The following is a 23277-nucleotide window of genomic DNA, read 5'->3' as shown; positions in this document are numbered from 1 at the left end:
TGACATCCTTTTTTTATACACACATGAATGAACGTAATAGAGCACTCGTTTGGAACACCTTTAAATCTTATCTTCAAGGTCTCCTTATTAGTGCTGTATCACATTATAAAAGAGAAACTAACAAATCTATCTCGGATATGCAGACTAAAATCCCTGCATTAGAACAATCCTATGTTTCAGACCCATCTGAGGTGAAGGAGAGTGTCTGGAAGAAGGCACAAGCTCAACGTACTCTTATATTAAGAGAAAAAGCACAAGCTAAAGCATTCTTCTATAAACAAATATTCTATGAACAGGGTGAGAAAACAGGCACAATACTTGCTAGGAAGGCCAAAGATAGGAACTCTACAGGTTCTATCAGCAATATTAAAGATGCTACGTCTTCATTAATTTCAGGTCCAATTCCTATTAATAAATGCTTTGCCACTTACTTCCAACATCTATACACCGCCAGATCTACCTTTTCACGCGAGGAGGCAGAGATTTTCTGGTCTGAAATCTCTCTCCCTCGCCTTGCTCCAGACCAAGTTAAATTACTTGATGCCCCCATCTCCTTAGATGAATAAGCTATTCATTCACTTCCCAACAAAAAGGCCCCTGGCTTGGATGGTATCCCCGGTGAAGTCCTTAAAAGGTTTTCCTAAATTATTTCAACCCCCCTTCTCCAAACCTTTCAATTTGCATTTGAGCAGGATTCTCTTCCTATGTCTATGCGTACTGCCCTAATTGTTCTGATCCCCAAACCTGGAAAGGATTTATCAGTATGTGACTCCTACCGTCCCATTTCTTTACTCCCAACTGACATTAAAATTCTTGCTAAAATACTTGCCTCAAGACTAAGTAAAGTCATCTTATCCCTTATCCATAATGACCAAACAGGTTTTATGCCTGGGAAAAAACTTCAATTAACATCAGAAGATTATACGCTAATCGCCAAGCCAATCACGAAAATAGTGGTAAAAGAGTTGTTGTTTCTCTAGATGCCGCCAAGGCATTTGATGCAGTAGAATGTTTCCTACTCGCAACACTTTCCAGGTTTGGGTTCGGAGAAAACTTTATTCAGTGGGTGCAAGTCCTTTATAAGGACCCTATGGTGCAGATTTGCACCAACTCAAACATTTCAGACCCATTCCCAATAGGCAGGGGCACTAGGCAAGGTTGCCCCCTTTCCCCCTAATTATATGCTCTCTCAGCTGAACCACTAGCCTGTAAGATCCGTGCTGACTCACAGATTGCAGGCCTCAAAAAAGGTAGTGTTGAGGAAAAAATAAGTCAATACGCTGACAACACTGTTTTATGTCTAGCAGACCCTCAAGCCTCCCTCAATGCTGCCTTTGAATTAATCACTGAAATGGGTGAATACTCAGGTCTATCTATAAACTGGAGTAAATCCGCCATCCTCTCTTTAGACGGTCTGGAGATTTCGGCTTCCTCGCTATCATGCCCCCTTCAGGTTGTTACATCCTTTAAATATCCTGGTGTGGTGGTCCAGGCTTCCCCATCAGGATACTATCAAGATAATGTGGCACCCTTGCTCCCACTCACTCAAAATAAGCTTTCATCTTGGACCAAACTACCATTATCTGTCATGGGTCGAAATAACCTTCTTAAAATGGTTTTAATGCCCAAAATCCTTTATATACTACATAATTCACCCATATATCTTCCTACATCTTTTTTCCACAAGCTCCGATCTTTTATGTTATCTATAGTATGGAACAAATCTCGGGCTAAACTTAGACACGCTTTATTACAATGTCCCACTTCTCTAGGTGGGGTAGCCCTGCCATCTCCCTGTCTGTATTATATTGCCTCCCAGCTAGAAAAGTTAGCTCACTGGTTTGTATCAAACTCTTTACAATCCCCTGATTTGTTGGGCTTTTCCTCCATGGACCGCACCAATAACCTTCCATTTGCTGTATTAAAGGGCACACTTACCACTCAGGCTCAGCACAATACTATTTTGTTGCAGGCCACTAAAATATGGCGGGTTGCAGAAGACTTACCTACATGGGAATATTATACACCCCTTTGGCAAAACCCCAAAATCCCTGAGCTACTCAAACTAAACAACACTAACCGTTGGGCAGACAAAGGAATCCAGTACATGGGTCAAATAATCAAACAATCAACTCTTCTCACATACGCTGACCTCCAAACTCTCTACTCACTATCCCCTCAATTCCAATTTATGTACCTATACAATTACAACATGCTTTACGTGCCCAGTTTCCCACTGGCCTCCCAGTAATCGAGAACTCAACCCTTATGGAATTCATCAAAGATGGCCCCCTTCCCCATCATATTGGTACTTTGTATAATGTACTTAATGAACTGAACAGGCTGCAGGTCCGGTGGTGGAGAAATCTAAAGATAAATGGATACAATTAGACATCCAAATAGACTAGGAAGAATGGGAAGATTGTCTACTTGCCACCCGCCATGTGTCCCCCTGCATTAGGGACCGCCTAACTTTATATAATACACCAAAGTTATCTTACCCCTAGTCGTATTTCTAAATACTCTCAGAATACCCCTAATACCTGTCCCAAATGTTCAGTACCCAATCCATCTTTTTTACATCTATTGTGGCTTTGTCCCCCTATTGCTGACCTGTGGAAGCAGGTGGTCACCTTTCTTCACGATACAATGGGTTCCCCTGCCCCTCTAGATGTCAGACGCTGTATTCTCAATATATATGAGGAAGACATTAATAAGTTTGACAAGTTCTTTCTATCAGAAACTTTATTTATGCTTAAAGTATGTATAGCATTTAGATGGCTATCCCCTATTTATCCTACCTTCCTTGACTGGAAACTTAAAGTCAAAAACTCTCTCCCGCTTAAAAAATTAGTATATCACCACAGGGGATGCCCATTTAAATTTAATAAAATTTGGGATAGATGGACGGATAACGTCAACTGAGAAGTCTCAATGTTGTTTATATGCGCCAGTGTACAATGTTCCCTACCTACTGTCCTTTACTACCACCTTTTCCTTTTGCCGGACTTCTTTCTTTATTAATTTGACCTATGCTCTCTCCTTATTTCTTTATTTATCATCCCTCACCTTCCTTCTCCCCTACTCTTAATTATATATATGACCCTACTCCTGGGTATGCTCAATAATACATATACTCTGTACACTTTGTACTATGTTTGCTAAACTGTTAGATGCACTATGTACATTTTGTACTGTTAAGGAAAGGTGGGGGGAAAGGCTGCGCATCCCTAAACACATGTTGCAATTGAATGGTTAATCGCACAGGCATACACCGCCTCTGCCAGACTGAAAAATGCATGCCCTGCATCCAAGACAAGTGCTAACATTTATTAAACTAGGAGGAACTTTAGCTTCCAATATGGTTTGCATGCAAAGTATATTATACTAGACACTTACGCCACGGTGAGGCAAACCTTTAAATTTTGTACTGTACCTTACAAATATTGTACTTTATGTATATTTTGTACTGCCCTTTTCTACCTTTCGGTCAATGAAAACAAAAATCAGTTATACAGACTAGAAATGTTATTGCTGTTTTACACCCCTCAGTTATACAGGGATGCACATTTCCATTTGCCAAGCAAGAAAATGTTCAAAATAAGTTTGAAATTATTTTTTTACCCTCTGCTTAGTCCTTTTCCAGTTGGTAAGTGCTGACAACTTATTTTGCAGAGAAGATGAAAACTGATAGAGTATAGTAGATAGGATACAATTATTTTATAGGTTTGTGCAATAATGGCTATATACTTGCATACAACTTCCTCCATTCCTGCATGCTCCCATTAACACCTTCTATTTCAATGTAACCGAATTTCCCCTTCAATGTGGTTTCTTTAATAAATATTGATCTGTTTAATGACTTACTGATCAATTAAAATCAATTAAAAGATCATACTAACATTTTTACCTCTATTTATGATCATTCCACTTCTATTTATTAACATTTTTATTTAAAAAAAAATCCTTCTTTTTGTCTAATGTGGCTTCATGGGAAGAATTGGCTCACTGGCAAGGATCTTGCTAAGCAAAATTCAGGCCAATTCACCATTAGACTATTATTAAAAATTCTTGCTTGCTGATCCCCATTCAGAGCTTCCCCTGTCTGTTTCTGCACTTTGAATTTAAACTATTCTGTAGTCATGGCGGTATATATTTTTTTCATATTCACTGTCACCTTGTGGAATAAAGTTCTTACATTTGCTTTTTCATTGCTGCTTAGGAGTTTGCTCGATTCCATGAAGAAATTCAGCCAATGCTTGATGGTTTAATGAATAACAAAAAGGAGTGGAAAGCTCTAGCTGATGAGTATGATGCAAAAATAAAAGCAGTTGAAGACGAGAAGAAGAAGAAAGAAGCTGAAATAGCAGCTAGAAAAGGTGTGTGTAATCAAGTTATATCTATTAATACAATGACTAATAGTACATGCACAGGTAACTGTGAGAGGGTTTCAGCGTGTAAATGCCCATTAGAGATGTTTGATTGGTAAATCTGCTAAGTTGATTGTAACGTTGGACAGCCACATGATACAGCTATTTCTAGCAGGGCAAGCTGAGGATATAGCGGTTGCAGATGTCCCCTAGAATGTCAAGAGGGAGGGTCAGCATAGGTATAATACAGCCCCATTTCCAAAGAGTTTGCATGCTGTGTAAAATGTGAATATAGACAATTTATATCTTATATTTACTGGAGTACAATACAAAAAAACTTAAAGAAAACCTGTACTGAGAAAAACCTCTCCTGGGGGTACTCACCTGGGGTGGGGGAAGCCTCCGGATCCTATTGAAGCTTCCCCCATCCTCCTCGGTCCCATGGCGGTGAAGATAAAGCTCCCCGAACAGCGGGGATGTAAATATTTACCTTCCCGGCTCCAGCGCAGGCGCAGTACCGGCTCTCCGCTCGGAGATAGGCGGAAATAGCCGATCGCATTCGGGCCGCTCTACTGTACAAGCGCCTATCTCCGTGCAGAAAGCCGCAGCAGCGCCCCCGCTGGAGCCAGGTAAAGTAAATAAATCAGTGCTTATCAGCGCTTGTCATGCTTGTCGAGGGAGGTTTCTGGGACACTTCAGGGGAGCCTGCAGCTAAAGGGGAGGGGGAAGCCTCATTGGGACACTGAGGCTTCCCCCTTCCGAGGTGAGTACCCCCAGGGGAACTTTTTTTTTTTGTTACAGGTTCTCTTTAATGAAATACTGAGTATTTTTGATAAAAATGATATGGTCACTTTGTATTTGATTCTAGCAATATGTTTCAAAAAGCTGGGACAGGTGTAATAAAAGATATAAAACTTGGTAGAGCATAACTAGGTTCATTTGCAGAAAGTCAGTAATATGACTGTGTGTAAAAAGAGCCTCCCACACAGGTTATGATGCTTATTCAATTCACTTTTGCTCCTAAGTTTTCTCCTATGTGATGTTTTCACACCTTATCAATAAAATGCCCTTTAGGCCACCAAAAAGCATGAAAAAAACTCCAGATAATTTTGACAGTACTTTTACAAATACTTTTTGGTACTTTTTCAATTGCAAAGTGCTGAAAAATTATTTTAAACAGAAGCTGAAAAATGATCTCCTAGGATAAAACTTAGAAGACATATTGAATTTATGTCATATTTATGTCATATTGAATGAATGTCTCTCGGAAGTGAAGATGGGTAGGGGTACACCAATCTGTAAAAAACTTGCATGGACAAATAGTGCAGCAACTTAGTGCAACAATTTTGGAACAGATAAGTTAGTGATGGGGAAGATGTGCCACAACACTGACAAAAACAGCGCTGCAACCACAAATACATTGCAGAGAATAAGTAAGTAACCACAATGCAGATACTTTGCTTGTCAGGAGCATGACTTTTGACTTGATAAAAAGTGGTTACCTTACATTCCATATGCAATAAATGTGTATGTCACATTAAATGACAAAACCAGGGGTATCTAAGCCATTGTACAATAATGTCTTTTTTGAGTGACCAATGCATGGTTTACCTGAGCTGCATATAAAAGACCACATAGCTCAAAGTATCCCAGTATATGGGCAAGAAAAACAAAAGTTTGCTTTCCTAAAACAGAAAGAATTTGCGATAATTCAGGTTGGAGTGAGCTTGAGATGTCTCCCAGAGCAACACTGCTGAATATATGCAAATTAACCATTGTACCCTTAGAAGCTAAACACACCTCCAGAACCGCTGGAATGCAATGATGTGTCAGCTTGTTAATTTGTACAGAGCCATAATAATCCAACATGCATACAGACGGTTTCAGATTGTTTGATCCTCATCAGTGCATGGCATGGATTTATTTGGCTCTATGCAGTAGGGCTTGTAACACAGAGAGGGACAGACTAACCAGCAAGCTCATGGTGACCCAGAACTCATTGGAGTTTGTAAGGGACTACAATGGTCCTAAAAGCCCCCTTACTAAGATGCAGGGGCGGAGCTAGGGGGGGTCGGGGTAGGACAAGTGCCCCGGGGCGCCTGGTCCCCAAGGGCGCCCTCCGCCTGGCTGAGCTGCGGGTTTTTTTTTTTTTTTTTCCCGGTGGGTGAGGGGAACAGCACAGAGAAGAGGGAGAGCTGTGTGGACGGTGGGGAAGGGGGGCCATATCCCCCCTCCTTCCCTCACCTTAGGTGCTCTCTCTCTCCCTCGCTGTCCCCTCCAATGTCCGGGTGGCTGGGCTGGCAGCGGCGGGCGGAACTCACCTCCGTCTCGCTCCAGCGCTGGCCGGAAGTTCGGGTGCGCAGCCGCTGCTCTGGTCTGGATCAGACCAGAGTAGTGGCAGATCCATCCGGCGCTGAGACGACGAGACGGAGGTAAGTTCCGCCCGCCGCTGCCAGCCACCCGGACATTGGAGGGGACAGCGAGGGAGGGAGAGCAGCTCTTCTCTGCGCTGCTCCCCTCCTGCTGGGGAGGGGGACACCTGACCTGGCTACCTACTCTGGGCACATATACCCCTGCCTACATATACTGGACATATATCCCTGGCTACCTACTCTGGGCACATATACACCTGGCTACCTACTCTGGGCACATATACCCCTGCCTACATATATTGGGCACATATACCCCTAACTACATATACTGGGCATATACCCCTGGCTACCTACTCTGGGCACATATACCCCTGGCTACCTACTCTGGGCACATATACCCCTGGCTACCTACTCTGGGCACATATACCCCTGGCTACCTACTCAGGGCACATATACCCCTGGCTACCTACTCTGGGCACATATACCCCTGCCTACCTACTCTGGGCACATATACCCCTGCCTACATATATTGGGCACATATACCCCTAACTACATATACTGGGCATATACCCCTGGCTACCTACTCTGGGCACATATACCCCTGGCTACCTACTCTGGGCACATATACCCCTGGCTACCTACTCTGGGCACATATACCCCTGGCTACCTACTCAGGGCACATATACCCCTGGCTACCTACTCTGGGCACATATACCCCTGCCTACATATACTGGGCATATACCCCTGGCTACCTACTCTGGGCACATATACCCCTGGCTACCTACTCAGGGCACATATACCCCTGGCTACCTACTCTGGGCACATATACCCCTGCCTACATATACTGGGCACATATACTCCTAACTACATATACTGGGCATATACCCCTGGCTACCTACTCTGGGCACATATACCCCTGGTTATCTACTCTTGGCACATATACCCCTGCCTACATATATTGGGTACATATACCCCTAACTACATATACTGGGCATATAACCCTGGCTACCTACTCTGGGCACATATACCCCTGGCTACCTACTCTGGGCACATATACCCCTGCCTACATATACTGGGCACATATACTCCTAACTACATATACTGGGCATATACCCCTGGCTACCTACTCTGGGCACATATACCCCTGGCTACCTACTCTGGGCACATATACCCCTGCCTACATATACTGGGCACATATACCCCTAACTACATATACTGGGTACATATACCCCTGGCTACATATACTGGGCATATATACCCCTGGCTACATATACTGGGCACATATACCTCTGGCTACATATACTGGGGACACATACCCCTGCCTACATATACTGGGCACATATACCCCTGGCTACCTGTTCTGTGGACATCTCTACCCCTGGCTACCTGTTCTGGGGACATCTATACTGCTGGCCACCTATTCTGGGGACACCTATAGACCTGGGGCTACCTATTTTTGGGGAAGCACTGCTGTCAGATTGAGTGTATTTTGGGGAACTGCTGCCAGGTGAGAGGTGTCTACCATATTAAGGGGGCATTCTGCCTATTTATGTGAAATGCTGTCTATTTATGTGCCTCATGACTGCTGAATTTGTCTTGTTGGGGGCCTCATGGTTACTGAATTTGTCTTGTTGGGGGCCTCATGATTTGTTAGGGGCCTCAAGATCGCTGAATTTGTCTTGTTAGGGGCCTCATGATTGCTGAATTTGTCTTGTTAGGGGCCTCATGATTGCTGAATTTGTCTTGTTGGGGGCCTCAGGATTGCTAAATTTGTCTTGTTGGGGGCCTCATGATTGCTAAGTTGGTCATGTTGGGGGCCTCATGTTTGCTCATGATTGCGGAATTTGTCTTGATGGGGGGGGGGGGGGCTCATGATTGCTGAATTTGTCTTGGAACATGCTGGAAGGTACATACTGAGGGAGGGTGGGTGAGCGTGAGCCTGCTAACCTCCATGTACATTTGAAGGGGCGTGACCAAATGTGGAGCACCCATAACCACGCCCACATTTGGTCACGACCCTTCACCTTAGGGGGCGCATTAATAGTCTTTGTCCCCGGGCGCTGAAAACCCTAGCTACGCCTCTGCTAAGATGTTAAGAAAAACTAAAGTTTGCTTTCTTAAAACAGAAAGAATTTGCGATAATTCAGGTTGGAGCGAGCTTGAGATGTCTCCCAAGGTATCACTGCTAAATATATGCAAATTAACCATTGTACCCTTAGAAGCTAAACACACCTCCAGAACCGCTGGAATGCAATGATGTGTCAGTATCTGGGCAAGTATCACATTCCAGCTGACACTGTTTTATAATAGTGCTTTGGCTAATGTATTAACAGATGGAAGACAGTGTTCCCTGATTACATTTTATCACAATAGGTTTAACATAACAAGATTCACGAGCAAGCTAGATCCCCAAAAAATGCAGTTCCAGTTACTTATGTGAGGACAGTAGTGTCTTTGACCTTAGTGGTGAAGTTTTGCTTTGTGTGAGCTGTTTCTCTATTTATATTCTTAACTAAACCTGGATTTTGCAATTAGTACAGTCAGATATACAGTTCTCCAGAGACCACTGTCAGGTCACTGCAGGCAGCTCCCTCTTCAGTTCCACTCTGTAAAATATAATATAATCATACTAGAACTTCTTGTGAATGAAGCACTGAGCTAGCAGGCTAGCTGGGTCATACAAGTCTGCGTCCTGCCAGCACAGTAGTTTTCATCCTAATAATGTAAAGTACTGTATTTTGCTTTAGATTGCTTAATAATTAAGTTCCATATTAGAGGTCAACTGAACTTACAAAGTACATTATCATGGTATTATCATGAGTCACTCATAATATACACAGGAAAAGCAGGAAGGAAGCTTGTTTGATGGGTATATTGTCCAAACAATCTGCATTAGTATTTTTTTAGTACACTAAAGCTACAATATCATTCATTAGAATTTAGAGTCAATTGTTCGTATCTGACTTTTTTTTGCACATGTATTTGCGTTTTTGTGAAGCAAATTCAGTTTTATATTTGTGCCCTGGTTTCCTGCTTGTATACATTGCACTTCTGTTGTCACAACAGAATGACCTCCCCATTCATCACTCTGTGTGAACAGAGTTTATATTGTACTTTGTCAAATAGGTTTTTGTGCCATAGGAATGTACAGTATTCTCTCCTTAACCCTGTGGTGTTAGTCTGTTGTTATTAGAAAACACTGTTTATGGTAACTAATAACATTCTTTTGTGCCAATCCTTATATCACCTGGCTTGAAAGAAAGGGGGAGAACCGAGAGCCCGATATGGTGTAGCATGTTAATGAGGTGATGTCTGATGCAAACACACACAATGGTTATACTTACAAGGACGGGTCGCCTCCAAGACAACCACTGGATAAGCAGACGGGGAGAATTGTAACCTGACCCCGCTCAGGGTTAATAAGTCGCTCTCTGTAGATAGAAGGAAATGGGGATACACCCCTCCACCAAGGGTGGACTAAACAATTATGTGGTATAACAACAGAGGCATCAAGTAGAATAAAATTAGTTAAAATTGTTAAAAAGGGGGAAGTGGGTGGACTCACCTCCCTTCTGAAAAAATGGCCAGACAATGGGCAGGTTACTTTAAGTTTAAAGTAACATTTATTATGAGCTCCAAAAGTGCAACGCGTTTCACGGGTAACAGTCCTGCTTCTGCAGGCAAACAATTTTTGGAGGGAGCAGTTGGGTCAAGAGCCAGATATAGCGCCTCTGTGCCTCCACTGGCTCTTGACCCGACTTTGCTCCCTCTAAATATTGTTTGCCTGAAGAAGCAGGACTGTTACCCATGAAACACGTTGCACTTTTGGAGCTCATAATAAATGTTACTTTAAACTTGAAGTAACCTGCCCGTTGTCTGGACATTTTTTCAGAAGGGAGGTGAGTCCACCCACTTCCCCCTTTTTAACAATTTTAACTAATTCTACTCTACTTAGCGCCTCTGTTATTATACCACATGATCATATCACCTGGGCTCCTTAACATCTCACAAGTATATACCACTCTTTAGCCTTTTGTATACTATATACAATATTTTTAATAGATCAATCCTGATTTTAAAGTGAACATGAGGTGAGAGTGATATGGAGGCTACCATATTTGTTTGTTAGTTACTGACATTACTATATATATTCTGTAAAGTGTGGCATAAGATGTCAGCACTATATAAATACATAGTAGCGATAATTAACCTTGAATCTAATACAGGATGCAATGCTTAGCCTTCTGCACTGCTAACAACAGAAAACACTGAATAGGTAAGGCCCCGTTCATATCACGGAACGCAGGCGCGTTCCGTTAAGAACACAACGCACAGGAACGCACGTCATGTGCGTCTCTGTGCGTTGCGTGGCTGATCCCATTCACTGAAAGTGAATGGGACAGCCGCGCGTTTTGCTAGGAAACGCGTGCAGCATGCGTTCCCGGACCGCACAGGTCCGGAACGCATGCAGTGTGAACATCAGACAGTGCACTCTATGCACTGTCTGATGTCGTGCGTGTCGGCCTCCCGCACGCGTTCCCGAAACGCGGACGGGAACGCGTGCAATGTGAACGGGGCCTAAGAGCTCACTTTCAAACAGCACCTGCCTTATAAATAGTCTACAGAAGCCGTCAGCAAATTGAAGGCACGTTGCTTGCATTCAAACTGCAGCACTAACTTATGCAAGGGCTGATCTGACCACACTAACATCTCAAAATGAAAGTGAGACCTCCAAATACACATAATAGGTGAAACTCTAGTAATGATAAAAACAACTTGCTTGAAATTTACATTCAGTTGCACTATTTGCATACATCTGCATTCAGTTGCACTGTTTAACGATGTTCGCTTCCAAAATGGTTTGCATGGAAAGGCATTCCATACCTTTTCACCGCAATGAGGTTCTTTTGAGTCGAAGGGGCCCTACCACTAATATGTGATTTGAAAACCAACTTACTTGTGGGATTTCAAAAATAAAAAAAATTATAAACACAGAGGTGTGCAATACAGGTGGGGTCCCAGGCACTCACATTGCCTGGGACCACGCTCTGCTGAACAACAGAGATAGGATCTGATGCACTAAGCTTTACAGTGTGCAGATAGCACATGAGTGTTCCACAAGGTGCACACCAGGCGATGCACAATTAGCATAACTGCATAGTGCGAGTTGCGCTATTTGGATAATGCATGTTATGCACTTTCTGCAACGCCTGTTAAACTGCACATGTTCTATCTGTGCACAGTAAAGTTTAGTAGATACAGGGAGTACAGAATTATTAGGCAAGTTGTATTTTTGAGGAATAATGTTATTATTGAACAACAACCATGTTCTCAATGAACCCAAAAAACTCATTAATATCAAAGCTGAATATTTTTGAAAGTAGTCTTTAGTTTGTTTTTAGTTTTAGCTATTTTAGGGGGATATCTGTGTGTGCAGGTGACTATTACTGTGCATAATTATTAGGCAACTTAAAGCGGAATATAACCCTGCATTTCAACTTTGCTCTAAAACATTATTTACAGCATATTATATGCAAAAAGCATTTTTTTTTACTAGACCAGCATTGGAAGGGTTAAACACAGAGGTTTCAAGTTCCGTGGAGAGATATGCAGAAGTTCAGATTGTTACATTCTATTTAGTTAGATGTATCTATTGATAAACAGTTACACACTCTTTGGCTGTCCTCCAAGCTCCTTCTCAGTCAGAGAGAGTGAGTCACATTCAACACTTAGATACATTTTTTTAAACAAAATGTATCTATTTCAGCTTCGGATGCGTCTGCAGAAATCTCCAGGAACTTTAAAGCCCTGTGTAACCCTTCCAATGCTGGTCTAGTAAAAAAAAAAATGCTGGTTGCATATAATATACTGTAAATAATGTTTTAGAGCAAAGTTGAAATGCAGAGTTATATTCCGCTTTAACAAAAAACAAATATATACACATTTCAATTATTTATTTTTACCAGTTAAACCAATATAACATCTCAACATTCACAAATATACATTTCTGACATTCAAAAGCAAAGCAAAACAAAAACAAATCAGTGAACAATATAGCCACCTTTCTTTGCAAGGACACTCAAAAGCCTGCCATCCATGGATTCTGTCAGTGTTTTGATCTGTTCACCATCAACATTGTGTGCAGCAGCAACCACAGCCTCCCAGACACTGTTCAGAGAGGTGTACTGTTTTCCCTCCTTGTAAATCTCACATTTTATGATGGACCACAGGTTCTCAATGGGGTTCAGATCAGGTGAAGAAGGAGGCCATGTCATTAGTTTTTCTTCTTTTATACCCTTTCTTGCCAGCCACGCTGTGGAGTACTTGGACGCGTGTGATGGAGCATTGTCCTGCATGAAAATCATGTTTTTCTTGCAGGATGCAGACTTCTTCCTGTACCACTGCTTGAAGAAGGTGTCTTCCAGAAACTGGCAGTAGGACTGGGAGTTGAGCTTGACTCCATCCTCAACCCCAAAAGGCCCCACAAGCTCATCTTTGATGATACCAGCCCAAACCAGTACTCCACCTCCACCTTGCTGGCGTCTGAGTCAGACTGGAGCTCTCTGCCCTTTACCAATCCAGCCACGGGCCCATCCATCTGGCCTATCAAGACTCACTCTCATTTCATCAGTCCATAAAACCTTAGAAAAATCAGTCTTGAGATATTTCTTGGCCCAGTCTTGATGTTTCAGCTTTTGTGTCTTGTTCAGTGGTGGTCGTCTTTCAGCCTTTCTTACCTTGGCCAAGTCTCTGAGTATTGCACACCTTGTGCTTTTGGGCACTCCAGTGATGTTGCAGCTCTGAAATATGGCCAAACTGGTGGCAAGTGGCATCTTGGCAGCTGTACGCCTTGGTTTTTCCACACGCTTCTTGCGACCCTGTTGACTATTTTGAATGAAACGCTTGATTGTTCGATGATCACGCTTCAGAAGCTTTGCAATTTTAAGAGTGCTGCATCCCTCTGCAAGATATCTCACTATTTTTTTTACTTTTCTGAGTCCGTCAAGTCCTTCTTTTGACCCATTTTGCCAAAGGAAAGGAAGTTGCCTAATAATTATGCACACCTGATATAGGGTGTAGATGTCATTAGACCACACCCCTTCTCATTACAGAGATGCACATCACCTAATATGCTTAATTGGTAGTAGGCTTTCGAGCCTATACAGCTTGGAGTAAGACAACATGCATAAAGAGGATGATGTGGTCAAAATACTCATTTGCCTAATAATTCTGCACTCCCTGTAATGGCCTTAGTGGGAACAGTCCCGTGGAGCATTTTATAATGTACCCGTTTCACATCAGAATGGGAAGTGATGATCTCAGTCAAATACATTTATTTATTTATAAGTATTTTATATAGCACCGACATATTACGCTGCGCTGTACAGAGTATACAGTCTAGTCACTAGCTGTCCCTCAGAGGGGCTCACAATCTAATCCCTACTTGTCAGAATCCACTCTGCTGGCCTTGATTCCCTGGACAGTTTGGTTTTCTATGCAGGTTGCATAGTTCAGTCCAGGGAAAAGAGGCCTCTTTGTCAGTTTGCAGGATTCGGGAGGCTTACTGCTGTAGTGTCTGATTTGCATTCACTTATCTTGCAATCTGCTTGTCTGCTTCCTTTGAAGGTTTTCAGTATAAATGTCACTTCCTCCCAGAATTCCTTGCTCGTCATAGTTTCTGTTTAGTGAGACTAACCTTAGAGCCTCAGCCTCTTTGTCTCTTGTTGCTAATATTCTAGGGAAGTTAATTTTCGGGGAGTGCACTTTGCACTCCTACTAGTGCAGTCAGGTTCTGTATTATTTGTACTGCCTATTCTTGTTTTGTCTTGTCCTGTCCTTGCGATTGTACTATCTCCTGCGGTGGCTGATAGTGAATTGTTCAGTCTTGTTCCTTGATCGCATTCGCCCTAGCGCTAGAGGCGGTGGGTCTCCCTTGTCTGTGTCTTGGAGTATAACCTTAGCAGCGGTTGCTACTGATTACTCCTTCAGTCTGTTTTGTCTGGAACGAACGCTTGCTGTTGTCTGGTGTTAGGCAACCGATTAGTAAGCGTTCCCGCTATGTGTCTTTATTCTCCGTGTTCATTTGTTAGTCAGGGTTGGTACGTTTTGTCACTGTTGCGCTTAACGTGCGGTAACCGTAATATTAACGCGCTTATCACTGGTAACCGTGTTTAGTTAGTTAATTTGTTATTTTCCTTGGCGTTCAGATTGTAGTTATTTGCTGTGTCTTCCTTTACTCAATTCATGCTCTGTCTTTGCTCAGTCTTGTGTTGCTGATAGCAATCGCCTCTCTTGCGATTAGCTTTCTCTCTCTGGTCTGTTCTGTTGTGATATGTCTACCGTCGCTGGGTGGCGACTAGATTGGTAGACATTCATATTATCTGTCTCTGTTCTTGCCTTCTTTTGAGTTGCTACTTGTTTAGATTACCTGGTGTTGCTTTATCGTACAATTTCAATCTGGCATTTGTGGATGTACAGAGGATTTGTTCCTTTGTACTCCACAGCTCCACCTGCTGGTTGGAATTCCCCTCTACAAATATATACTGGGTACTTTGCTTCTGTGATTGTGGGGATTTCCATCTGCTTCAGCGCACGTGGTATGCGCTGACTGGAAATTTCCCCCAGATCATTGCACTACTATAGTCATATGTCTATGTATGTATTGGGTAGTGTATGTATCATATTCTAGGGCCAATTTAGAGGGGAGCCAGTTACCTTATCTGTATGTTTTTGGGATGCGGGAGGAAATTGGAGTGCTTGGAGAAAACCCACACAGACACGGGGAGAACTTACAAACTTCTTGTAGATGTTGATCTGGCTGAGATTCAAACCAGGGAACCAGCACTTCAAGCCGAGAGCGCTATCCACTATGCCACCGTGCTGTGTTTAAATTTATGTGTGACTGAGTCTCTAACATGTTTAAGTATGTTGCATTAATATATTACCAGGAGCATAATATTCATTAATATCAGATATTGAGCAATTAGGTTTGGGTATTAGTGAACATTTTTATTTTCCATTATTATGAGGCTAGTTCTCTTTTAATGTAATATTTCTTGACATCATATGAGGTTAAATGTGTTGATTATGCTCTTTTTGTCATAGATATAATGATAATTATCCCTGACATCAAGTCAAGAACATTTCTGTATCAACAAATGACTTAATAGTTTCCAATAATTGTATCAATACAGTTTCTTACCTTTTAAACTTGTTTCCTAATCTGTACAACATATTTAATTATATTAGCCCTAATCCTTAATCTTCTCAAATCCTCTTTTGACAAAGTCACTTTAGTAGTTCAATTTATTTTCAATTAGCTGTCCTCAATAGACCAGGTAATTCGAATATATTCTTTAGTAATGTACAATATGGCTGTACACGTACAGATGACCGCTGAGTTTTAAATGTACAATAGTATGTTCAGTGTAAAATATAATATTTATATCCATAGCTGTGTGGTCTGCAGCAAGCTGTTTGCATAATGATGTATGTATTTTTGAAAGGGAATCTCACCATGAAAGTTTTAATTGCATTACAAGGGACACATAAAGCTACAAAGAAAACAATGTATAGTATGTTAATCTACCTTTCATCTGTGTTTAGCTCATTTGAAAAGAAAAAAAGAACGTCTATTGTATTTGTTTTTTATTTCCCTGCTGAGTTGTAGGATGCTGAGTATATTTCTATCACAGCATCCTACAGTAGCAGTAGCTACATATATAAAATAAAAAAAAATTAAAACACAAAATACATGATTAACCACTTGAGGACCGCAGTGTTAAATCCTGCTAAAGATCAGGCCTTTTTTTTTTTTAAATAGGCCACTGCAGCTTTAAGGCCAAGCTGCAGGGCCGCACAACACAGCACACAAGTGATTCCCCCCCCCCTTTTCTCCCCACCAACAGAGCTCTCTGTTGGTGGGGTCTGATTGCTCCCCCATGTTTATTTTTGTTATGTAAATATTATTATTTTTTTTAATAAAATTCCCTATTTCTTTAAATATTGTCCCTCCCTCCCTCCCGCAGTTAACCAATCACTGCGATCGGCTGTGATAGGCTTCAGCCTATCACCGCCGATCTCTCCTGTGTCCCCCAGGGGGAAAGCCGTATCACACGGTTGTCCCCAGTACAGCGCTACCTTAGATCTCAGCGCTGTACTACCCTAATGGACAGCGGTTTCGCTGTCTAACAGTCTCCGAGCGGCGATTACCAGCGCGCGATCTCCTGCTAGCCCCATAGACGGCCGTTCACACAAATCGGCGTGGAGTGGTCCTGGGGCTGCCGCACTGCTGATGCCAATTGGCGTTGAGCAGTAGGCTAGTAGTTAAATACGCAAATGTCATGGACACATGACAATGACTACTCTATTAATGTATTTATGTATGCTAAACAACAACTCCTATTTAACACGGTGCAGGAGGAAAGGTGGTGGTAGTGATGTGTGTGTGTGTGTGTGTGTGTGTGTGTGTGTGTGTGTGTGTGTGTGTGTGTGTGTGTGTGTGTATGTGGTGGTGGTGGTTGGTAGGGGGGGTTACTAAGCTATCTGTTATGGTCACATGACCATGGATTTTACACCCTGAAAATAACGTTTAGTATTTTATTTTGAAGACCAGGATAATGGCAATAATATACTATGATTGAACCTGGAGGTGTAATGGACACCTAAAGTAAGAGGGATATGAAGGCTGACATTTTTATTTCTTTTTAAACAATACTAGCTGCCTGGCTGTTCGGTTGTGATCTCTTTTGCTGCAGTACTGTCTGGATTGCACATCTGAAACAAACATGTGGCTAATCCAGTCAAACTTCAGTCAGAAACATCTGACCTGAGTAATTGTTCAGGGTCTATGGCTGAAGTATTAACCTCCCTAGCATTTTAATGATGAGACTGGCTCATTCAGCTAAAACTTGAAGTCATCAAGCTGCATCCCCATGCTGTAAACAGTAGCCAGTAGCTGTATGGCGGAGGAGAGTATGCGGTCATCGCTGGAGAGAGAGCCTCGGTCAGTAGTACCCCCGCTCATCTAACAGCACAGAGGGGGGAAGAACCTATAGCTGGCTTACCTATACTATGGCACCTATAGCTAGCTTACCTATACTGGGGACACTTATACCTGGCTTACCTATACTATGGTATCTATAGCTGGCTTACCTAAACTATGGCACCTATAGCTGGGTGACCTATGCTGGGGACACTCATACCTGACTTACCTATAATGAAGCTTTGTCTAGAAGAAAAGATCAGTGTGGCACTCCTAATGAAAATGGATGGAGGATCCGTGGGTAGATACTCTGAATGACGCTGAATGACGGAAGGTGCTTGTATCTGCTCCTTTGTATCAAGATTACCTATACTGAAGCACCTATAGCTCGGTAACTTATACTGGTGCTTATACTCACCATTGCCATTCTGATCCCTTGTTGTGTACCTCTGATAGCTTTCCCAGTGTCCTCTTCCATGTCCCTTGGTGGATTTGCTTTTCCCTCAGCGATGACATGTTTTCAGGCAAAGGGTGTTTATGACGCCACGGTCACTATTTTTTAATTGAATTCAATACAATAACCTGTTGTAATGTTGGGGGGGTCATACTTTCTGACCACCCAGCGCAACAAGGCTAAGAGCTGGATAATGGAAGAGGTTACACAGGCTGCCCAGAGCAACTGCAGCTCTGGGCTTTCAATATCGCTACAAATAAAACACAATGGCAGCGCAATGCGATGTTGCGCTGCCTTCGCTTGCACTGTGCTGCCTTAGCGATAGCAAGCATTCAGACAGGTACAAGACAGGACTATAGATTGGAGCGTAACTAGTAGCAACCGCAGCTCACAGTTACGTCCACAGAAGCAGAGCAAGCAGGCTAACAACAGTCACCAGCAAGCATCCACCCAGGCAAGACTACAGGATAGAACGTAGCTAATAGCGACTGCAGCCTATAGTTACGTTCCCAGAAACTAGAGTAGCAGGAATACTACCAGTCACCAACCGGGTGATGGCAGAATCCAAGCTATCTGGATAATGGACTTCACTGACCCACCGCGGATGAAGCGGATGTCCATCAAGCATGGAACTAGGCAATACACAATAATAAGAAAAATAACAAACGGCTCAACTAACAGATAAATATAAATTAGCAAGTCTGCATATATATTTATCAAGAACTAGCTAAAGCACAAGTAATAAGGTTGCATAGAACTACAATAACAGAACTATACAGAGTAACAAGGCGCCCAGCAGATCAGGTATGAAATGGGAGGCAGACTTTTATGCTGGCATCAGCCAATGGATGCAGGTATGCAAATCTCCACATGGCTGAATGGTAATCACTCGATCCTGAGCTGGCTTGATTACCATTTGCTAGCTGGCTGTGAATGCAAATGACTCCCATAAGAAATACATGCAGTAGTATGTAACAACATGCATGCAGGAAATCCAGGGCTATCTGGCCGCAGCTCAGCTGCAACAAGCATTTGGTGGAATGATGACAGCATCCTGAGCTGCCTAGAACTGCAGAGCGATTGCAAAGGACAATGGCCTCAATTCACTAAGATCATGCTAGAGATAATAAAGCAAGAGAAAACTTACCTCCACACGTGAGAGAGTTATCTTACCTCTTCATTCCTTAAGTTACCTCTCCTGTAGTTAATTTACCTCCTCTGTAGTTAATTTCACATGCAGTTAATTAACAGCCTGTCTTTAACTCTGGAGTTATTTTAAGGATTAGAGAGTTAACTTAAAGACAGAAGAGTTAACTTTAGGTTTGCCTGAGGTAAAATGTTTCCTGAATACTACATGCCTTATCACCATGGTAACAACTCTAGAAGAGTTATTAAAGACAGGAGATAATCTTAGTGAATTGAGGCCAATGTGACCCATTGCAAATCCACCACGAATGCAAGCAGATAAGCCAGAACTGTCCGTTTGCAGCTCCACTGCAACGGACAGAATACGCTACAGGAGGGATCCTTACACCTGTATTGAATGCAATATTAAAAATTAAGTAAGTACAAAGAAAAAAATGCTTGAAAATTATTTGAACCACTTTTGAACAGAAATCCTGGTGAAATTGAACGCCAGGGAGGTTAAAGCGGAAAAAACCCAGCATTTCCTCTTTGCTCTAAAAAATTATTTACACCATATTATATACAACCAGCATTTTTTTTACTAGACCTGCATTCAAAGGGTTACACACAGGGCTGGAAGGTTCAGAGCGGAGAAATGTAGACGCATCCGTAGTGTAGATTATGTTATCTTGTGTTTACTTAATTGTATCAAGTGAGGAATGTGACACATTCTCTGACTGTGGAGAAGCTCCTGGACACAGACAGAGACTCAAAGCATTTCTGAATTCAATACATAATGAATAAAGCCAGTTATTAATAAAATGCAAATTCAGCTCACAAAGCAAAAAACTGTACTTTTGGGAACATATAATTTCTAAATGAATAATAATACTTATGCACAAATGCAAATAAGATAACCGTATGGCATATAAAAAGTAGGAAAACATGTTTTTATTGAATATTATGTCAGGGTTTTATACCGCTTTAATTAGGATCCTTTCACATTTCTTGCTTTTCATTGCTATATGTTTGTCCTTCAATCACACTTCAGCGATTACAAAAAGTGACATCGCACCTTAAGCATGCAGCACAAGCACACAGCAAGGCGTATGTTACTACCACAAAATTAACTTCACTGCCAGCGCATTGTCCTATATCGCACGAGTATCTCTTGCATTTCTCTGGTGATTGCCTTTGTAAGTTTTGGCCCGAGATGGCCCGAACAGTTTGCCGGTGGACAGTGTCCGGCGAATTTCCGCTGTTTGTGTTCTCCGTGAACTGCAAACATATGGCATGTTCGACCCACCCCCTATACATCATCATGGAGCCAAACTTGGACCCCCTTTCCTCACAGTCAGCAGACACATGGCAGCCAATCAGCTAGCACCTGCTCCTGGACCCCCTATCAAAAAGCAGTTGCAGTGGCCATATTGTATTCATTCTCTGCTGGTTGCTGACTCTTAGTGAGAGAAGGTCAGACTTGCTGCAGATAGGTAGGGAAAGCATTAGCTAGGCCTGTGTTCTTGTTCTTCACTTGCTGTGAAAGCACCCCAAACAGCCCTTTTGAGGGCTAGCACATCGGTCTCCTGTGTTCTGTTTTTTGTGTGTGTGACACTCCTCAGCCCACTGACACCCAGGGCTGTGTGCAAACTACTGCTATTGTTGTTGCCTCGTTAAGCTGCACGCACAGAACCACTCCAATGCATTATTATTTCACTGTATTCTGATAGTACTATTGCATTTCTCTGTGTGTGACACTCCACAGCCCACTGACACCCAGAGCTGTTCATAATTTGATTTCTGCCCTATGGGGATTAAAACTCGACTTTGCGTCAACTCCGTAATTTTTGGTGGGACTTTTGGCATGGATCCCCCTTCGGCATACCACAGTCTAGGTGTTGGACCCATTGAAACAACTTTTCCTTCACTTTTGTGGCCAGAAACAGTCTTTGTAGGTTTTAAAATTCGCCTGCCCATTGAAGTCTATGGCGGTTCGCCTGTTCACGAACATTTTCGGAAGTTCGCGTTTGCTGTTCGCGAACAGAAAATTCTATGTTTGCGACATCTCTAGTACTCACATCTGTGATACACTGCTTTTAAAGGCACTTTTGTAATGACTTGAGGAAGCGGGCCAGCACCCGTGAAATGTGTTGTCTTATGTGCGTGAATGAAACGTATATCTACCTTTGTGGTTTATCCTTAAAATGGTAAAATTCTTTCAGAGTAAAATGAGCCATAAATCACTTTTTCCCTATGTTGCTGTCACTTACAGTAGGTAGTAGAAATCTGACAGAACCGACAGGTTTTGGACTAGTCCATCTCTTCATGTTGAATTCTCAGTATGGCCTTTTTTGGTTTATAAAGGCACTCCATGAAAAGAATTTATGCAACGATGCTGGCCAGCTTCCCAGCTCACTGCACAATTTGTTGGCAGTTGGACGGAGCAACTGCCATTCGCTAAGTGCTTTTGAAAACAACAGAGTATTTTTCACTCTAGTTAAAGGACCACTATCACGAAAAAAGTAGGCTGTTAAAATCTGACAGAACCGACAGGTTTTGGGCCTGTCCAACTCCTCATGGGGTATTCTCAGGGATTTCTTTGTTTTCAACAGCATTTCCTGAACAGCAGTTTCTAAGTCTAACTGACAAAATACGAATATGCTGCAGAGGTGGCACACCTTGCCCATATGTGTGGGTGCTATAACCTGTGGGAGCTGAGCCCAAGCACCCGATATTCAAAACAGTCAAGCAAAAAGTCCAGGTTAGCCCACCGTTTCAGAAAAACCATTTGTTTGCACTATCTGAAGAAGGGGACCCGCCGTGGTCCCGAAACAATTGTCATATCCATGTGCTTATGAAGCAATAAATTGAAAAATTTGCATTCTAAAACGGTGTGCTAACCTAGACTTTTTGCTTGACTAACTGACAAAATAGTGTGCACGTGAGTAGGGAGGCTGGCTGGTATCTTACTATTTTGGCAGTTAAACTGCTGTTCAGGAAATGCTGTTGAAAACAAAGAAAACCCAGAGAATCCCCCATGAAGAGATAGACTGGCCCAAAACCTGTCGGTTCTGTCAGATTTTAACTGCCTACTTTTTTCGCTATAGTGGTCCTTTAACCACTTTGTCCTCCTTGACGTATAAAAACGTCAAGGAGGACAGGCGCGCTCCCGTGGGTGATTGCGAGCGTGCACACACACTCCCGGCCGCGGATTCGGTAGCCACGGAATCAATGTATCGGGCTATGGAGTCCGATCACTGATTCCTCTCCCCCGCTGAAAAAGCGACAGCTTCTCTCGGAAGCTTCGCTTTTTCTGAAGCTATGTCCCTGTAAGCGTACATTGTACGCTTAGAGTCACGTCATGTAAACAAAATCGAGATTGCCATCTTGTGGCCAAACAGTAAAACTACAAGTAAAAGTAAAAAAACATTACCATACACAAATATTTCCCCAAATAAAACACTTTTATATCCCACCCTCCCAAAAATGCCCACATAAAATGTTTAATAAAAAAAAAAACAACACATAAATATTTACCTAAGGGTCTAAACTTTTTAAATATCTATGTAAAGATGAAATATTTCTCTCTATTTTTTTTTATAAGCTTGTAAATAGTGATTAATGCAAAGCGGAAAAAATGCTCCTTTATTTCCAAATAAAATATTGTCGCGATACATTGTGATAGGGACATAATTTAAACGGTGAAATAACCGTGATAAATGGGCAATTACAATACGTGGGTTTTAATTATGGAGGCATGTATTGTTTTAAAACTATAATGGGCGAAAACTGACAAATAATAAATTTTTTCATTTTTTTTCTTATTCTTACTGTTAAAATGCATTTACAGTAAGGTAGCTCTTAGCAGTGGCGTTCCTACCATAGGGCGGCATGGGGCGCCCCGCACCGGGTGTCGGGTGCCCCAGGGGGTGTCACCAAGGCCTCCCACAGAGGCCTGGGCACTATGCAGGC

The 23277-nt window shown here is 42.3% G+C and overlaps 1 protein-coding gene across 1 annotated transcript in view; it reads left to right on the top strand.

The window, feature by feature from the left end:
- Positions 1 to 23277, top strand: part of LOC137506108 (rod cGMP-specific 3',5'-cyclic phosphodiesterase subunit beta-like) — a 93267-nt gene that overhangs the window by 65380 nt on the left and 4610 nt on the right. The window contains exon 21 of the mRNA XM_068233575.1: positions 4223 to 4379. Within this exon, the coding sequence (XP_068089676.1) occupies positions 4223 to 4379 (157 nt within the window). The remainder of the gene's footprint in view (positions 1 to 4222; positions 4380 to 23277) is intronic.

The sequence above is a fragment of the Hyperolius riggenbachi genome, chromosome 1 (genome assembly GCF_040937935.1).
Source record: "Hyperolius riggenbachi isolate aHypRig1 chromosome 1, aHypRig1.pri, whole genome shotgun sequence".
Taxonomy (NCBI): domain Eukaryota; kingdom Metazoa; phylum Chordata; class Amphibia; order Anura; family Hyperoliidae; genus Hyperolius; species Hyperolius riggenbachi.
The sequence above is the reverse complement of the archived record's forward strand: the minus strand, read 5'-3'. Positions and strand labels throughout refer to the sequence as shown.